At 48.6% G+C, this 16,875-nt stretch overlaps 1 protein-coding gene across 7 annotated transcripts in view; it reads right to left on the bottom strand.

The window, feature by feature from the left end:
- Positions 1-32: 32 nt before the first annotated feature.
- Positions 33-16,875, bottom strand: part of LOC135511122 (reticulon-4-like) — a 30,450-nt gene continuing 13,607 nt past the window's right edge. For 6 of the 7 annotated variants that reach the window (XM_064932676.1, XM_064932677.1, XM_064932678.1 and 3 more), the window contains 6 exons: positions 10,594-10,801; positions 9,298-9,436; positions 8,065-8,134; positions 7,661-7,707; positions 2,460-2,518; positions 33-415 (listed from right to left, as the gene is read on the bottom strand). In XM_064932676.1, the coding sequence (XP_064788748.1) occupies positions 370-415; positions 2,460-2,518; positions 7,661-7,707; positions 8,065-8,134; positions 9,298-9,436; positions 10,594-10,801 (569 nt within the window). In that variant the 3' untranslated portion in view covers positions 33-369. Of the gene's footprint in view, positions 416-2,459; positions 2,519-7,660; positions 7,708-8,064; positions 8,135-9,297; positions 9,437-10,593; positions 10,802-14,747; positions 15,058-16,875 lie in introns of those variants that run through there. The other variant, XM_064932683.1, reaches the window with a different exon arrangement.

Here is a 16,875-nt window from a genome sequence, read left to right as displayed (position 1 = left end):
ACTGCATCAAGGGAGAGAACAAATGAACCAGCTCATGGAACACAATTTTATTTCAAAACGCATCACTGGTCAGGTCCAAGTGCAAGATTAAAATAATAAGCCTTATTTTCTTTCTTCATATTTCACACAAACTAGCATTTTAAGCCAGATAGATCAGCATGTTCAATTTAGTTGATCAAAAGTTGAACACTTTTGAGCTGGTGAATAATATATTTTTAAAAACATAACCCAGGGTGTTTCAGGGAACAAGGAATTATGAACTGAAAAGAGATTGAAAATAGCAGTTATGCAGGGGTGCACCCCCCCCCGCAGCCGAGTGCCCTCCACCCTCGCATAGGGAGTCTCAGGGACTGGCTCATTCTCTTTTCTTTACTCTGCCTTCACACGCTTCAGTCCTGGGACTTTGGACTGCACCCTGAAAGTGAAAGGCGGCACATCTTTAGTCACAATGTTAATATGCAGCTTTAAAAAAAACTCCAAAAAGAAAGCTCTTTCTGAGTAAAATCTCAAGAAAACCCTTCAATTCAATATAGCCTACTTATTATGTAGGCAGGAGTGCAGCTACGTAGAAACCAAATAAGGTACAACAGTCACAAATACCAACTTGTAAAAAAAAAATGAAGTAATTATAAACATCCAGCCAAAGGTTCATAGAAGATATTTCAAGTGTTCAGGTAATTCAATTCTGGTTTTGAATTAATTGAATACAAGGGGTGGGGTTATACCATTTGATAAAATGTGCATGTAAACACTGTTTGGATAACTTCGGTCAGGTGGAACACTTGTACACCTTTCATTTTTGTCTACAATAATAGAATTCTTGCAGAACCTATTAACAGTAAAATGATGCAATATACACTGCTCAAAAAAATAAAGGAAACACTAAAATAACAGATCTGAATGAATGAAATATTCTTATTAAATATGTTTTTCTTTACATAGTTGAATGTGCTGACAACAAAATCACAAAAATTATCAATGGAAATCAAATGGAAATCAAATTGAGGTCTAGCATAGTCTTGCATTAGGAGGAACCTAGGGCCAACCGCACCAGCATATGGTCTCACAAGGGGTCTGAGGATCTCATCTCGGTACCTAACGGCAGTCAGGCTACCTCTGGTGAGCACATGGAGGGCTGTGCGGCCCCCCAAAGAAATGCCACCCCACAGCATGACTGACCCACCGCCAAACCGGTCATGCTGGAGGATGTTGCAGGCAGCAGAACGTTCTCCACGGCGTCTCCAGAATGTCACATGTGCTCAGTGTGAACCTGCTTTCATATGTGAAGAGCACAGGGCGCCAGTGGCGAATTTGCCAATCTTGGTGTTCTCTGGCAAATGCCAAACGTCCTGCACGGTGTTGGGCTGTAAGCACAACCCCCGCCTGTGGACGTCGGGCCCTCATACCACCCTCATGGAGTCTGTTTCTGACCGTTAACCAGACACATGCACATTGGTGGCCTGCTGGAGGTCATTTTGCAGGGCTCTGGCAGTGCTCCTCCTTGCACAAAGGCGGAGGTAGCGGTCCTGTTGCTGGGTTGTTGCCCTCCTACAGCCTCCTCCACGTCTCCTGATGTACTGGCCTGTCTCCTGGTAGCGCCTCCATGCTCTGGACACTATGCTGACAGACACAGCAAACCTTGCCACAAGCTCGCATTGATGTGCCATCCTGGATGAGCTGCACTACCTGAGCCACTTGGGTGGGTTGTAGACTCCGTCTCATGCTACTACTAGAGTGAAAGCACCGCGAGCATTGAAAAGTGACCAAAACATCAGCCAGGAAGCATAGGAACTGAGAAGTGGTCTGTGGTTATCACCTGCAGAACCACTCCTTTATTGGGGGTGTCTTGCTAATTGCCTATAATTTCCACCTGTTGTCTCTTCCATTTGCACAACAGCATGTGAAATTTATTGTCAATCAGTGTTGCTTCCTAAGGAGTTACATTGTGTTGTTTAAGTGTTCCCTTTATTTTTTTGAGCAGTGTATGTCTCATGAACAAAAACATGCACAAAATGTTGAAGAGGTATAACATGAGGCATTTCATGTCACAGATTTCTACTCTTTTCCAAAGTATTCAATAATGACCTTGTTTTATTGCCACTGAATTTCATAAAATCAAATTATTCAGATATGTAAAATAAGTGTTTTAATTTCTGTATCTTCCTGACAGAAAGACATTGGAATGCAACACAGTGCATTCCACTGTCCCATTACTGTCATTAATAGAAAAGGCTAAAGGGCTTCAATCACATTCATCTTCCATACACACTTTAAATACATGAAAGGTTCATATTTGTCTGATTACATCACTGCCAAGATATTTACATTTTGTCCTCCAGTATTAACTTACTTCACAACAACGTTTGGACCTCAACAATTGACATGGTCATTGAAAGAAGTCTTTTCTTCATTAAGACAATGGCAATATATTTTTATTTCGTCCACTGGTATTTACTTACGTTGCAATAATGTCTTTAACCTGCTTGCTGGCCATACCCACGTAATGGTCAATCTGTACCTAAAATAAAACAAAATAAAAATAATTCTAGTGAAAAGCTCAGGTATAATACTTCTGCCTCAATAGGCTATGAAGTCAATTGATCGTGGTTAATGTCGAGAGGCGCGGGTCGGATCGTGGTTACTGTCGAGAGGCGCGGGGCGGATCGTGGTTACTGTCGAGAGGCGCGGGGGGATCGTGGTTACTGTCGAGAGGTGTGTGGGGGGGTCGTGGTTACTGTCGAGAGGTGTGTGGGGGGATCGTGGTTACTGTCGAGAGGTGTGTGGGGGGATCGTGGTTACTGTCGAGAGGTGTGTGGGGGGGATCGTGGTTACTGTCGAGAGGTGTGTGGGGGGGGATCGTGGTTACAGTCGAGAGGTGTGTGGGGGGATCGTGGTTACTGTCGAGAGGTGTGTGGGGGGATCGTGGTTACTGTCGAGAGGTGTGTGGGGGGATCGTGGTTACTGTCGAGAGGTGTGTGGGGGGATCGTGGTTACTGTCGAGAGGTGTGTGGGGGATCGTGGTTACTGTCGAGAGGTGTGGGGGGGGATCGTGGTTACTGTCGAGAGGTGTGGGGGGATCGTGGTTACTGTCGAGAGGTGTGTGGGGGGATCGTGGTTACTGTCGTGGGGGGAGGTGTCGAGAGGGGGGGGGGGGGGATCGTGGTTACAGTCGAGAGTGTGTGGGGCGTGGGGGGAGCGTGGTTACTGTCGAGAGAGGTGGGGGGGATCGTGGTTACTGTCGAGAGGTGTGGGGCGTGGTTACTGTCGAGAGGTGTGGGGCGTGGTTACTGTCGAGAGGTGTGGGGCGTGGGGGGCGTGGTTACTGTCGAGAGGTGTGGGGGCGGGTTACTGGAGAGGTGTGGGGCGTGGTTACTGTCGAGAGGTGGGGGGGGGGTGGGGCGGGGCGTGGTTACTGTCGAGAGGTGTGGGGCGGGTTACTGTCGGTTGGGGCGTGGTTACGAGAGGTGTGGGGCGTGGGGGGCGTGGTTACTGTCGAGAGGTGTGGGGCGTGGTTACTGTCGAGAGGTGTGGGGCGTGGTTACTGTCGAGAGGTGTGGGGCGTGGGGGGCGTGGTTACTGTCGAGAGGTGGGGCGGGGGGGCGTGGTTACTGTCGAGAGGTGTGGGGCGGGGCGAGAGGTGGGGGGCGTGGTTACTGTCGAGAGGTGTGGGGCGTGGTTACTGTCGAGAGGTGTGGGGCGTGGGGGGCGTGGTTACTGTCGAGAGGTGTGGGGGGGGGGAGCGTGGTTACTGTCGAGAGGTGTGGGGGGATCGTGGTTACTGTCGAGAGGTTACTGTCGAGAGGTGTGTGGGGGGGGTCGTGGTTACTGTCGAGAGGTGTGGTTACTGTCGAGAGGTGTGTGGGGGGTCGTGGTTACTGTCGAGAGGTGTGTGGGGGGGGGTTACTGTCGAGAGGGTTACTGTTACGAGAGGTGTGGGGGGATCGTGGTTACTGTGTGGGGGATCGTGGTTACTGTCGAGAGGTGTGTGGGGGATCGTGGTTACTGTCGAGAGGTGTGGGGCGTGGGGGGAGCGTGGTTACTGTCGAGAGGTGTGATCGTGGTTACTGGGATGGGGCGTGGTTACTGTCGAGGTGTGGGGCGTGGTTACTGTCGAGAGGTGTGGGGCGTGGGGGGGCGTGGTTACTGTCGAGAGGTGGGGCGTGGTTACTGTCGAGAGGTGGGGGCGTGGTTACTGTCGAGAGGTGTGGGGGGGGGCGTGGTTACTGTCGAGAGGTGTGGGGGGCGTGGTTACTGTCGAGAGGTGTGGGGGATCGTGGTTACTGTCGAGAGGTGTGGGGGGATCGTGGTTACTGTCGAGAGGTGGGGGTGTGGGGGATCGTGGTTACTGTCGAGAGGTGTGGGGGGGGATCGTGGTTACTGTCGAGAGGTGTGTGGGGGGATCGTGGTTACTGTGAGGTGTGGGGGGGGATCGTGGTTACAGTCGAGAGGTGTGTGGGGCGTGGGGGGGAGCGTGGTTACTGTCGAGAGGTGGGGGGCGTGGGGGGGATCGTGGTTACTGTCGAGAGGTGTGGGGGGGATGGGGCGTGGTTACTGTCGAGAGGTGTGGGGGGCGTGGTTACTGTCGAGAGGTGTGGGGCGTGGTTACTGTCGAGAGGTGTGGGGCGTGGTTACTGTCGAGAGGTGTGGGGCGTGGTTACTGTGGGGCGTGGTGTGGGGCGTGGTTACTGTCGAGAGGTGTGGGGCGTGGTTACTGTCGAGAGGTGTGGGGCGTGGTTACTGTCGAGAGGTGTGGGGCGGGTTACTGTCGAGAGGTGTGGGGCGTGGTTACTGTCGAGAGGTGTGGGGCGTGGTTACTGTCGAGAGGTGTGGGGCGTGGTTACTGTCGAGAGGTGTGGGGCGTGGGGGGCGTGGTTACTGTCGAGAGGTGTGGGGCGTGGTTACTGTCGAGACGTGGAGAGGTGGGGGCGTGGTTACTGTCGAGAGGTGTGGGGCGTGGTTACTGTCGAGAGGTGTGGGGCGTGGTTACTGTCGAGAGGTGTGGGGCGTGGGGGGCGTGGTTACTGTCGAGAGGTGTGGGGCGTGGGGGGCGTGGTTACTGTCGAGAGGTGTGGGGCGTGGTTACTGTCGAGAGGTGTGGGGGGCGTGGTTACTGTCGAGAGGTGTGGGGCGTGGGGGGCGTGGTTACTGTCGAGAGGTGTGGGGCGTGGGGGGCGTGGTTACTGTCGAGAGGTGTGGGGCGTGGGGGGCGTGGTTACTGTCGAGAGGTGTGGGGCGTGGTTACTGTCGAGAGGTGGGGGCGTGGTTACTGTCGAGAGGTGTGGGGCGTGGGGGGCGTGGTTACTGTCGAGAGGTGTGGGGGCGGGTTACTGTCGTGGTTACTGTCGAGAGGTGTGGGGGGGGGGTTACTGTCGAGAGGTGTGGGGGGGGGCGTGGTTACTGTCGAGAGGTGTGGGGGGGCGTGGTTACTGTCGAGAGGTGTGGGGGGCGTGGTTACTGTCGAGAGGTGTGGGGGGCGTGGTTACTGTCGAGAGGTGTGGGGGGATCGTGGTTACTGTCGAGAGGTGTGGGGGATCGTGGGGGGCGAGAGGTGTGGGGGGTTACTGTCGAGAGGTGTGGGGGGATCGTGGTTACTGTCGAGAGGTGTGGGGGGATCGTGGTTACTGTCGAGAGGTGTGGGGGGATCGTGGTTACTGTCGAGAGGTGTGGGGGGATCGTGGTTACTGTCGAGAGGTGTGGGGGGATCGTGGTTACTGTCGAGAGGTGTGGGGGGGGGACTGTCGAGAGGTGTGGTTACTGTCGAGAGGTGTGGGGGGATCGTGGTTACTGTCGAGAGGTGTGGGGGGATCGTGGTTACTGTCGAGAGGTGTGGGGGGATCGTGGTTACTGTCGAGAGGTGTGGGGGGGATCGTGGTTACTGTCGAGAGGTGTGGGGGGATCGTGGTTACTGTCGAGAGGTGGGGGGGGACTGCGTGGTTACTGTCGAGAGGTGTGGGGGGATCGTGGTTACTGTCGAGGTGTGGGGGGATCGTGGTTACTGTCGAGAGGGTGGGGGGGATCGTGGTTACTGTCGAGAGGTGGGGGGATCGTGGTTACTGTCGAGAGGTGTGGGGGGATCGTGGTTACTGTCGAGAGGTGTGGGGGGATCGTGGTTACTGTCGAGAGGTGGGGGGATCGTGGTTACTGTCGAGAGGTGTGGGGGGATCGTGGTTACTGTCGAGAGGTGTGGGGGGATCGTGGTTACTGTCGAGAGGTGTGGGGGGGATCGTGGTTACTGTCGAGAGGGTGGGGGGGATCGTGGTTACTGTCGAGAGGTGTGGGGGGATCGTGGTTACTGTCGAGAGGTGTGGGGGGATCGTGGTTACTGTCGAGAGGTGTGGGGGGATCGTGGTTACTGTCGAGAGGTGTGGGGGATCGTGGTTACTGTCGAGAGGTGTGGGGGGATCGTGGTTACTGTCGAGAGGTGTGGGGGGATCGTGGTTACTGTCGAGAGGTGTGGGGGGATCGTGGTTACTGTCGAGAGGTGTGGGGGGATCGTGGTTACTGTCGAGAGGTGTGGGGGATCGTGGTTACTGTCGAGAGGTGTGGGGGGATCGTGGTTACTGTCGAGAGGTGTGGGGGGATCGTGGTTACTGTCGAGAGGTGTGGGGGGGGGATCGTGGTTACTGTCGAGAGGTGTGGGGGGATCGTGGTTACTGTCGAGAGGTGTGGGGGGCGTGGTTACTGGAGAGGTGTCGTGGTTACTGTCGAGAGGTGTGGGGGGGGCGTGGTTAGGAGAGGTGGGGGGATCGTGGTTACTGTCGAGAGGTGTGGGGGGATCGTGGTTACTGTGTCGAGAGGTGTGGGGGGATCGTGGTTACTGTCGAGAGGTGTGGGGGGATCGTGGTTACTGTCGAGGTGTGGGGGGAGGTGTCGAGAGGGGGGGATCGTGGTTACTGTCGAGAGGTGTGGGGGGATCGAGAGGTGTGGGGGGGGTGGTTACTGTCGAGAGGTGTGGGGGGGATCGTGGTTACTGTCGAGAGGTGTGGGGGGATCGTGGTTACTGTCGAGAGGTGTGGGGGGATCGTGGTTACTGTCGAGAGGTGTGGGGGGATCGTGGTTACTGTCGAGAGGTGTGGGGGGATCGTGGTTACTGTCGAGAGGTGTGGGGGGGGGATCGTGGTTACTGTCGAGAGGTGTGGGGGGATCGTGGTTACTGTCGAGAGGTGTGGGGGGATCGTGGTTACTGTCGAGAGGTGTGGGGGGATCGTGGTTACTGTCGAGAGGTGTGGGGGGGGGATCGAGAGGTGTGGGGGGTGGTTACTGTCGAGAGGTGTGGGGGGATCGTGGTTACTGTCGAGAGGTGTGGGGGGATCGTGGTTACTGTCGAGAGGTGTGGGGGGGATCGTGGTTACTGTCGAGAGGTGTGGGGGGATCGTGGTTACTGTCGAGAGGTGTGGGGGGATCGTGGTTACTGTCGAGAGGTGTGGGGGGATCGGGGGGATCGTGGTTGGGGGGACTGTCGAGAGGTGTGGGGGGGATCGTGGTTACAGTCGAGAGGTGTGGGGGGGGATCGTGGTTACAGTCGAGAGGTGTGTGTGGGGGGATCGTGGTTACTGTCGAGAGGTGTGGGGGGGGGGGTCGTGGTTACTGTCGAGAGGTGTGGGTGTTCTATGATTCCTCCACATTAACTTGTTTTTTTCATACATTTATCAGCTCATACCTTGTACTTCTCATAGACAATAGGGCAGCTAAACATTCCAACCAGACCTGGAGGGAGAAAAATAAGAATGTTCTATAACAAGGTGGCATTATTCAACCTGGCTCTGCTGCAATCTCTAAACAGTATCTTGATGGCATGTCCCTTTATACCCAGAAGGGTGGATCATATGCATGTCAAAGTATTTAAAAAGGAAGCTGGCGGTTATAATGGGTGTCAGACCGAAACCTGTCAGTCAACCACTGTCTCTATTCGGACTCGCATGGTATCCTGAAATAAACCCAGCTTAGGCCTGTTCCTGAGAGTATTAGAGCTAATCACATGATACTGCTTCCCTAGGCACCATAGCAACAAAGCATCATAAATGCCTTTATAAGTTATTAATTGCCATTTATAAAGCATCTTACCCAGAATAAAGAGAGTGAGTCCGTTGAACAAGGCACCAACATAGGTGAGAATCCACATCAGCACAGCAAACTGAATGGGAGAAGAATGACAGGTTTAATTTCAGTGTGTTTAAAACAGGCCAATATGTAGGAGACCATTTTCCATGTATTGATTAGCAAAGTTATTCCATAACAATTTCCCGTAATGTAGCATATTCATTCCTACGGCATTTACAGACACAGGTACTTTGCAGACGTAATCCAGGATCACATGCATCCTTATCGGGTAATGTGCAAGGTGGGTCGCCCCACTTTAAAAATGGACATGGTCGACAGAGCTCTTAAAATGATCAACTAAAGAAACTGTCTGAGAATCTCTGACCTGGAATCAAAACATCAACAGGCATTTATTCCTTGTCCCAAATGTATAAATAAGTCATAGTGGTGTAGCCAAAGTGATGTTTATTTAGGACATTTGGCAGAGGTTTACGATGTCACTATTCCGCTCTGCTCACAGGGTACACTACAGAATAAATAGATGACAACTTCATGAACCTTAATAAACCAAAATTGATGTAGCCAATGGCTCTGTTGAATAGGCAGAGGTCTAATTCACTGTACCCTCCAACAGTGCACATTTTTGTTGAAGCCCCACACTAACATACCCAATTCAACTCAGAAAGCTTGATGATTAGTTGAATCAGGTGTTCTTGTCCAGGGTTACAATAAAAATGTGTACTGTTGGGGGTACTTGAGGACCGGAGTTGGGAACCACTGCTATAACAGAGGTCGGGCTAGGACCAAAGACACCCCCACCCACAGAGAGGGGCCAGACAGGTTGGGAGGAGGGGGCTGGAGTGGCCTTAGCAGTGGACAGGGCAAGAGTTGAACTGGAAGGTGTTGACAAGCATGTAGAAACCTCATAGCTCTCAACAGCTGCTGTCTCCCCCCTTAAGACACCTACTTCAGCCTGACTGTACATGGACAAAACGAAAGGAAAGCTCAAAGCCACTCATTTTACATGTGAACGTAATCATAGATTTAAGGGCAAATGTTTTCAGCTGAAATGTCAGTAGCTATTAAGGCAGGGCTCCCCAACTAGCAGGAGGTCGTCAATTTTTATTATTCTAACCAATTCTGAAATCAAATATGGGTTTGCAGGTCACGAGTGACCGTACCTTCTATACAAGCACTATATTTTCATGCAGGAGGTTGGCCTACATATGTAAAATCTTCAGTTGCATAAACACTCACCTTTAGGGAATCCACCAGGTCTTCAACCAGGAAGAGGCGACGCAGCTCAGTGACTGTTGTGTTGAACCGTGCCAGAACGCAGTCGCTGTACTTATGGACAGTTCCCTCTGACAGAGTCACATCCTGATCCAGGTACAGCCTGCAAGACAAAACATGAGCGATCGACCTACGTATGTTGCAATCCAAATATGGTGCCTTAACACAAATAGCAATACAGAGAACGTAATCACAAAACATGGGTGAAGGGTCTACAATAACCTCTGTAGCCCAAACAGGTTGTCAAGGAGAATAATAGTTAGCCTTTTTCTGTTTGCATGTTAGATTGATTTCTTAAATGCAAAGCCAAGAACCAGCTTAGTTATAACTTTCTGAGTACCAGTCATTTTGATTGTAATCTTAAACCCAGCTAATTCAAATCTTAACAAGTGGTTAGTAAGAACTCATAAGGCGGCTTTGAGCCACTGCCAGGAACGGGGATAAACTGAGTTGCAGCTCTGTGTGCGACTGAGTGGCAATGTTTACTCTCAAATAGGAGCCACGTCCCTTCTCCCTTAATGGCTGAGAATATATCCACTACTGCAACCCATCAAATCAAGTGACGCTCACTTCTGAACAGCTTTCAAGTCAATGTTTTCTCCAACAGAACCATCTCTATCAATTAGCCAAGCAGCTGGATTAATGTTCAAATGGCAAATTCCTAAAACTGATGTGGGGTTTCAATTCAGTCAATTAAATGAAATTCAATTCCTGAATAGACTACATGGAATTATCCTCAAACCCTATATAGATGCATGCTCATTGGAAACACTTCCTTGGTATATTGATCACCGTTCCATGGTCTTAGGTGGTTAGAGAGTTGGGCCAGTAACCGAAAGGTTGCTAGATCGAATCCCCGAGCTGACAAGGTAAAAATCTGTCGTTCTGCCCGAGCAAGGCAGTTAACCCACTGTTCCCCAAAGACGTGGATGTCGATTAATGCAGCCCGCTGCACCGCTCTGATTCAGAGGGGTTGGGTTAAATTCAGAAGACACATTTCAGTTGGAGAACTGACTAGGTATCTCCCCTTTCATATTCTTCTAATAGGCCCACAAGCCTGCGGTATTAGAAATGTAAGCCAGACGTCAACGTTACACAGCTTGGCATCCTAATCTGCCCCTTGGAAGTAAGGCATGTATAATGTAATAGAATATATGGATGTTGTCTGCAATATGTCATGGTATGTATGATGTAATAGAATATATGGATGTTGTCTGCAATACATCATGGTATAAATTGAGTTGGTTATTGGTTATTCACTTGAATGGGTGCCCTTCGTCGGACTTCTGGATGGCCTGCAGGATCCCCTTGTATATCCTGAAGCAGATGGTGACAGAGAGGAGAGCCAGACCGATGTAGGAGGAGACACTGACGATGCTGCACAGTGTCAGGGAGAGCAGCAGGGAGAGGCTAGCGCCAAACACCACGCCCGAGGTCTTGACATCGCGCCAGTACAGGAGCTCTACCACTGCAGGGGAGAAGGGAAAGGGTCAGATAGCTGCAGTGCATGAGCACAAAAAAAAAGTGGGCTTCCTTTCAACACATTATGCTACGCTATATCATGGCGGTGATGTGGAGACGGGATGAATCAGAGAAATCTATGAAAATCTTAGCTCCTAGCCATATGTCTGGATACGTGCACTTCAATAAAAGGAAATCCTGGGTGTTTTAGTTTACTGCTGTACCAGTATAGCACTGCAGGTAATTGTCCATTCATAGGAGTCATGTTATTGGCCTTGCGCCCATTTCTGTGTGAAGATTGGGTGATGGCTAAAATTACAGAGCTGGGGGCAGGACAGACCCATGCTTGTGTTTCACCGGGGATTCCTAGCAGGTCAGTGTACAATATTAGATGTGAAACAGACGATTTCCTACTGGCTGACGAATTTCAAAAACATAGGCTAGCCAGCAAGCTGACATTATTTGAGTCTGCAATGTGAAATGACTTAGCAGGCTGCCAGATTTCAAATGGCGTGATGAATGAGCTTATAGTTGAAAACCTAAATCACATCTGACAAGTTTCTGCCAAAAAAGAGAATCATATCAAGTACCAAAGCAACGACTTTTGTTGCATGAATTTGATTGAAATGATATGATCATAAAGCTGACACTTTAAAAAAAATCGAATGCCTAAAAACACTGCAGGACCAAGATCATAAGCAGCATCGGCAGTTTTATCCAGCCTAGGGACACACTTGACTGTCAAAAGTCACAATGGTTCTTGAGAGGCATCAAATCAGAGGTACAAGTCAGATAATCGGTACCGTTAGCTTAAAAATGGACCACGTCGTGAGGTGCCGTTAACTTTTCATTTGCCCAAAACCCGAACTTAAAAGCCAGCTGCTAGCTAGCTTAGCACGCTTGGCTACATGTATTTCCATACATAGCTAGCTTGCATATTAGCCTTAGCCGGCCGGACCCTGAATTTGCATCACCATGGCCCTATGTCTAGAATGTTGCTAGCAATATTAGCTGACGTGCAATCAATAAAACGTGAAGGGGGGGCCTTTCAGTCCGAACGTGTGTCTAGCTACACATGGTAAGCATGCACTAGCATGAGGACCTAAAAATAGCCCACGCATCATCAACAGCGCTGATCTGATCCTATAAACACGCCATGTTTTAATCAAGTCCTTCCGTATACATCTCCATATTGGTATGTATATATATACTCGTCTTTAATATATCCATAGGGGATATAGATACAGGGAAAACGCCATGAATTGTCGATAACGCCATGTCTTTCTATCAGGCCAGTGTAGCCCCCATAAAGATAAACGTCAGTAGCGTGCCACGAACAGCTCAATTCCTTCACATCTGCCTCCCACCAAAGCATATGTCAAGCAGTGGTTAATTAAAATTGCAATGCAATCGAATATAAATGTGATATGAACAAAATCAGCATCGTAAACAAGAGCATGACAGCACTAACCCCGTTTGGCATCCATCTTGAGCCTCCTCGCATTCAGCACCAGCTCAGCTGTGCGAGGGAGAGCGAGGCAGTTCACCTCCTGCTAGGTCGATTTGATAGAAAGACAATTGTATGCACAGCTCTGCAGCGCCTCAGCCCTTAATAATTAACCCATAATACGTTTCAATACATGACGAATGCAAATATGTGAATTAGCTTTTCTACAATTCGAGTGAAGTGTGGTAAAGCTTTGCATGAATAATAATTTGGTTTCAACACGGAATGAAAATTGGGGAGTAGTAGGTGTGGTAAATGTTACATAACTCTGCAAATGTTGACCAGTTCAAATCAACAACAGTGCATCTTGCAGACCTACAAAGCCAGATCAAATATAAAATTAGGAGTAACAAAGCCATATTCCAACAAATGCAGAAACAGACCACCAGAGGCAGTTTGAAATGTATTTAAAGTCTTTCATACAACCATTTAAAGCTGTGGACCAATATTTAGCAACAAGTGCCTGACAGTGATTCCATGTAAGTAAGAACAGATTTTTGTAGCCCTAATGCCCCAGTTGGAACCAGTCAAACTCTAGAATCAGAATATATGCCCATTGGAAATCAATTCACCCTTTATCATATTCAAAGAGAAACGACAGGCCTATGCTTTGCCTGGCTACCCAGACTCCTTGCTCTGGCCTAACCTAACATGGCAGGCGTAGAAAGAAGTAGAGTGGAGTTCCCACTTCTGTTTTACAAGGGAAACAGAAGTCATGTTGAAAATACTGTATCCCTGAAAACCGGATGTTAGTGTAGGATAGCTACGGCCAAAAACTACAGAGTTTCTAAACCTAGGGTGCTACATCACAAGACTTACGGGAACGGTTACTAAACAGACCAGGCCAGGGTTTGAGAAGTCGATGAGAGAAGTGAAAAATTATTCCTTAGTTAAGTAGTTGAACATGTTATTACTCCAACCCTGTGAAAGTGACAAACGGACACGTTTTCATGTTGGTAAAAAAAAAACTACTTAAATCGCAAAGGAGTCTTTGATTTGACAGACAGCACATGAGCAGTTTGGCACAAGACGACTGTTAGACCCAATGTCATGTTTCTACACATGAGCTTCGCTAGCTAATGTCGCCATGACATCGCCTACAAGTGTGATCAAGGATTTCTATTGGAAATGCAGTTTCTGCCCATAGTCATACCGTACTGTCTTTGGCTACACCACACCCACTGGAGTCTAAATCAAAGTACCTTGTAGACCCTTCACCGAATGTGAAAACTTTTGGGGAGTCTGATTGGTCCAGAAACCAATGGGTCGGCCCAGAGCCAGAACACACGTGAGAAATGCGGTAGTTCATAAATTAGCCATTGGGTTTGATACCCAGAATGGTTGGAGACGGTCCCATGACGGCAGTCGCAGACTATAGTATGTAGAGAACGACAGAGCAACAGAAAAATTGTGAGAGTTGTCAGGCCACCTATGCTTGCCTAATAAAGCTACTACACTAATGTCATTACCTTATCCGAAAGTGGCCAAGTGCCTCTTTTATGCTTTACTGATAGTGCACAGCCAGATAGTAATTGCGAGAATGAATGAGATACCATTTCGTCAAATAGAGTTGACACAGAGGCCCTTTGTTGCAATGTGTGGTGGTTGCCATTCTCCATCACAGAATGATGCAAAGGCAGCAGCACATGACATCGGCTGATATGAGCACAGCCACAGCACCAGTGTGATGCTTAGGCAACCCATGTCCCAGTCTGATCTGAAAGCAGATGGCTACAGCTGGGCCTGGAAAACACTAGAAGATCTCTTCTGCCATAAGCCACATGGATCTCCTGGTGCTTGCCATATAGGGTAAATGTGAATCCATTTAAAAATTGAGGCTACTGACCACTGTTTCGCACATGCTGAACAATAGACTTCTATACACCTTTCTAACGCCTCATCAGCAAACTGTAGAGCTGAAGGCTGGCCCTGCATTCAGCATGCACTTTTGTCAGAGGGGTTAGAGACCCCCGTGGAAGAGACTCCTGGTGCACTGGTGAGTCACCTCCAGGCTGCATGGAAATCATTAGACAATGTTCTCACTTTTGCTTAACGCCCCTCCTCCCGCTATGCACCTTTGGACAGACTTCCTCCCGTCAGCACTACTCTGACCAAAGGTCATCTGCCAGCAATCATGGGGGGGAAGCATTAAGAGCCTCTTACCAACAATCAGTTATCTACGGACGGCTACTCATTCATAGAGTAAATGATTTGCATGATTGGATAGGACAAGCAACCTCCAAGAACCCACTCAAAACTACCAAAGTCATTACCAGTAACATCCTACAAATGTCCACAATACCTGCTCATTGTTTAATAACTACCACCTAAAAACAAAGACTACTTTCCATTTCACAAATGAAATCTGTCTATAGAACCCTGCCATCATGGCTAAATAAAAAACTTGAAAAGGTTGCCGCAACAGTAAAATAAGGAAGAGGGATACCCTTGTCTTTCCACTGTGGCGGAGGCTGGGAGTCTCCGTTTTCCGTTTTTCCGTTTTCCATGATAGAGACGCTATGTAGGTATCAGCAGGGCATTCCAGACAGCGTGCGGTGTGTTGGCCTGCAGTCGGGTGGGGTGCGGGGACCGAGGTGGAAGATGGGGGGGACAACCAAACCTTCCTCCTGTGAGACTGCAGTGTTCCTTGTCTCACTCTCCCTTTCTCTGCCTGTCTCTTCCCCTCCCTCTCGCCCCTTCTCTCAGGGTGTACGACTGAGGTCAGCGGACGTCTGCTTGCACAGAACACATCTAATGCTCTGACGCAGCAGCTATAAACTTCCCCCGCCTCCCTCCCAGAGAGATACTCTCCCTCCCCTTGTGCAAATGTTCACGTGTTTTTCCCTCCCCAACACATATGACAAATCAGTGAGTAGATGACTCCACCCAGTGGTATAGTGGTGCCTGGAGAAGTAGGTATGCTCAAATTTAGCATAATAATTCCTAAAACGGCCCAGCAAAGGTGCCCTGTGTATTTCCCTCTCTTTTTTTCAGGTTCACTCTCAAATCACACTTTATAGACAAGAACGACAAATTGGATGTTCTAAATCCATAACGCTTAAACCATATAGACTAGAGGTCGACCGATTATGATTTTTCAACGCCGATACCGATTATTGAAGGACCAAAAACGCTGATACCGATTAATCGGCCAAATTAATAAATACAAAAATGTATTTGTAATAATGACAATTACAACAATACTGAATGAACACTTATTTTAACTTAATATAATAAATCAATAAAATCAATTTAGCCTCAAGTAAATAATGAAACATGTTCAATTAGGTTTAAATAATGTGAAAACAAAGTGTTGGAGAAGAAAGTAAAAGTGCAATATGCGCCATGTAAAAAAGCTAACGTTTCAGTTCCTTGCTCAGAACATGAGAACATATGAAAGCTGGTGGTTCCTTTTAACATGAGTCTTCAATATTTCCAGGTAAGAAGTTTTAGGTTGTAGTTATTATAGGAATTATAGGACTATTTCCCTCTATACCATTTGTATTTCATTAACCTTTGACTATTGGATGTTCTTATAGGCACTTTAGTATTGCCAGTGTAACAGTATAGCTTCCTTCCCTCTCCTCCCTGGGCTCGAAACAGCAACACAACGACAATTAGCTTGCGTTAACTAGCTAGCCATTTCACTTCGGTTACACGAGCCTCATCTCGGGAGTTGATAAGCTTGAAGTCATAAACAGCGCAATGATTGACACGCAACGAAGAGCTGCTGTCAAATCGCACGAAAGTGCTGTTTGAATGAATGTTTACGCGCCTGCTTCTGCCTACCACCGCTCAGTCAGATACTTAGATATTTGTATGCTCAGTCAGATTATATGCAACACAGGACACGCTAGATAATATAAGTTAAATGTAATGCTAGCTAGCAACTTACCTTGGCTTACTGCATTCGCTTAACTCCTTGTGGAGTGCAACAAAAGAGGGGCAGGTCGTTATTGCGTTTGGACTCGTTAACTGTAAGGTTGCAAGATTGGGTCCCCCGAGCTGACAAGGTGAAAATCTGTCCTTCTGTCCCTGAACAAGGCAGTTAACCCACCATTCCTAGGCCGTCATTGAAAATAAGAATGTTTTCTTAACTGACCTAACTAGTTCAATAAAAAAGGCAAATCGGCGTCCAAAAATACAGATTTCCGATTGTTATGAAAAGTAAAAATTGGCCCTAATTAATCAGCCATTCCCATAAATTGGTCGATCTCTAATGTAGACCATTTTGTAGGTCTGGAAAAAATGTAAATCGTTTTTTTTGGGGGGAGGGTGAAGTTTCCCTTTAATTCAGTTGCACACCTAGCAAGAGACCGTTTGGCTAGAAGTGTTTCTGTACAACAATGTAGGCCTACAGTGTACATGTGATGACAATAGATTCAACCAAAACCAGTGACTAAACCTTTTCAATAGATACTGATAAGTTGAAACATCTTTCCTATCTACCCTACCAGCTACCAATGTCATTCTTCTGTGAGCCACTTCATGCGACAACCAGTTGACAGCTGCGCACTCTTGCTGCCTGACAGATGATATTCTGCTGTGAGTAGCTCGCATTAACACACATTACA

The sequence above is a fragment of the Oncorhynchus masou genome, chromosome 23 (genome assembly GCF_036934945.1).
Source record: "Oncorhynchus masou masou isolate Uvic2021 chromosome 23, UVic_Omas_1.1, whole genome shotgun sequence".
NCBI classification, from domain to species: Eukaryota; Metazoa; Chordata; class Actinopteri; order Salmoniformes; family Salmonidae; genus Oncorhynchus; species Oncorhynchus masou.
Note: the sequence above shows the minus strand (reverse complement) of the source record. Positions and strands in the feature narration are given on the sequence as shown.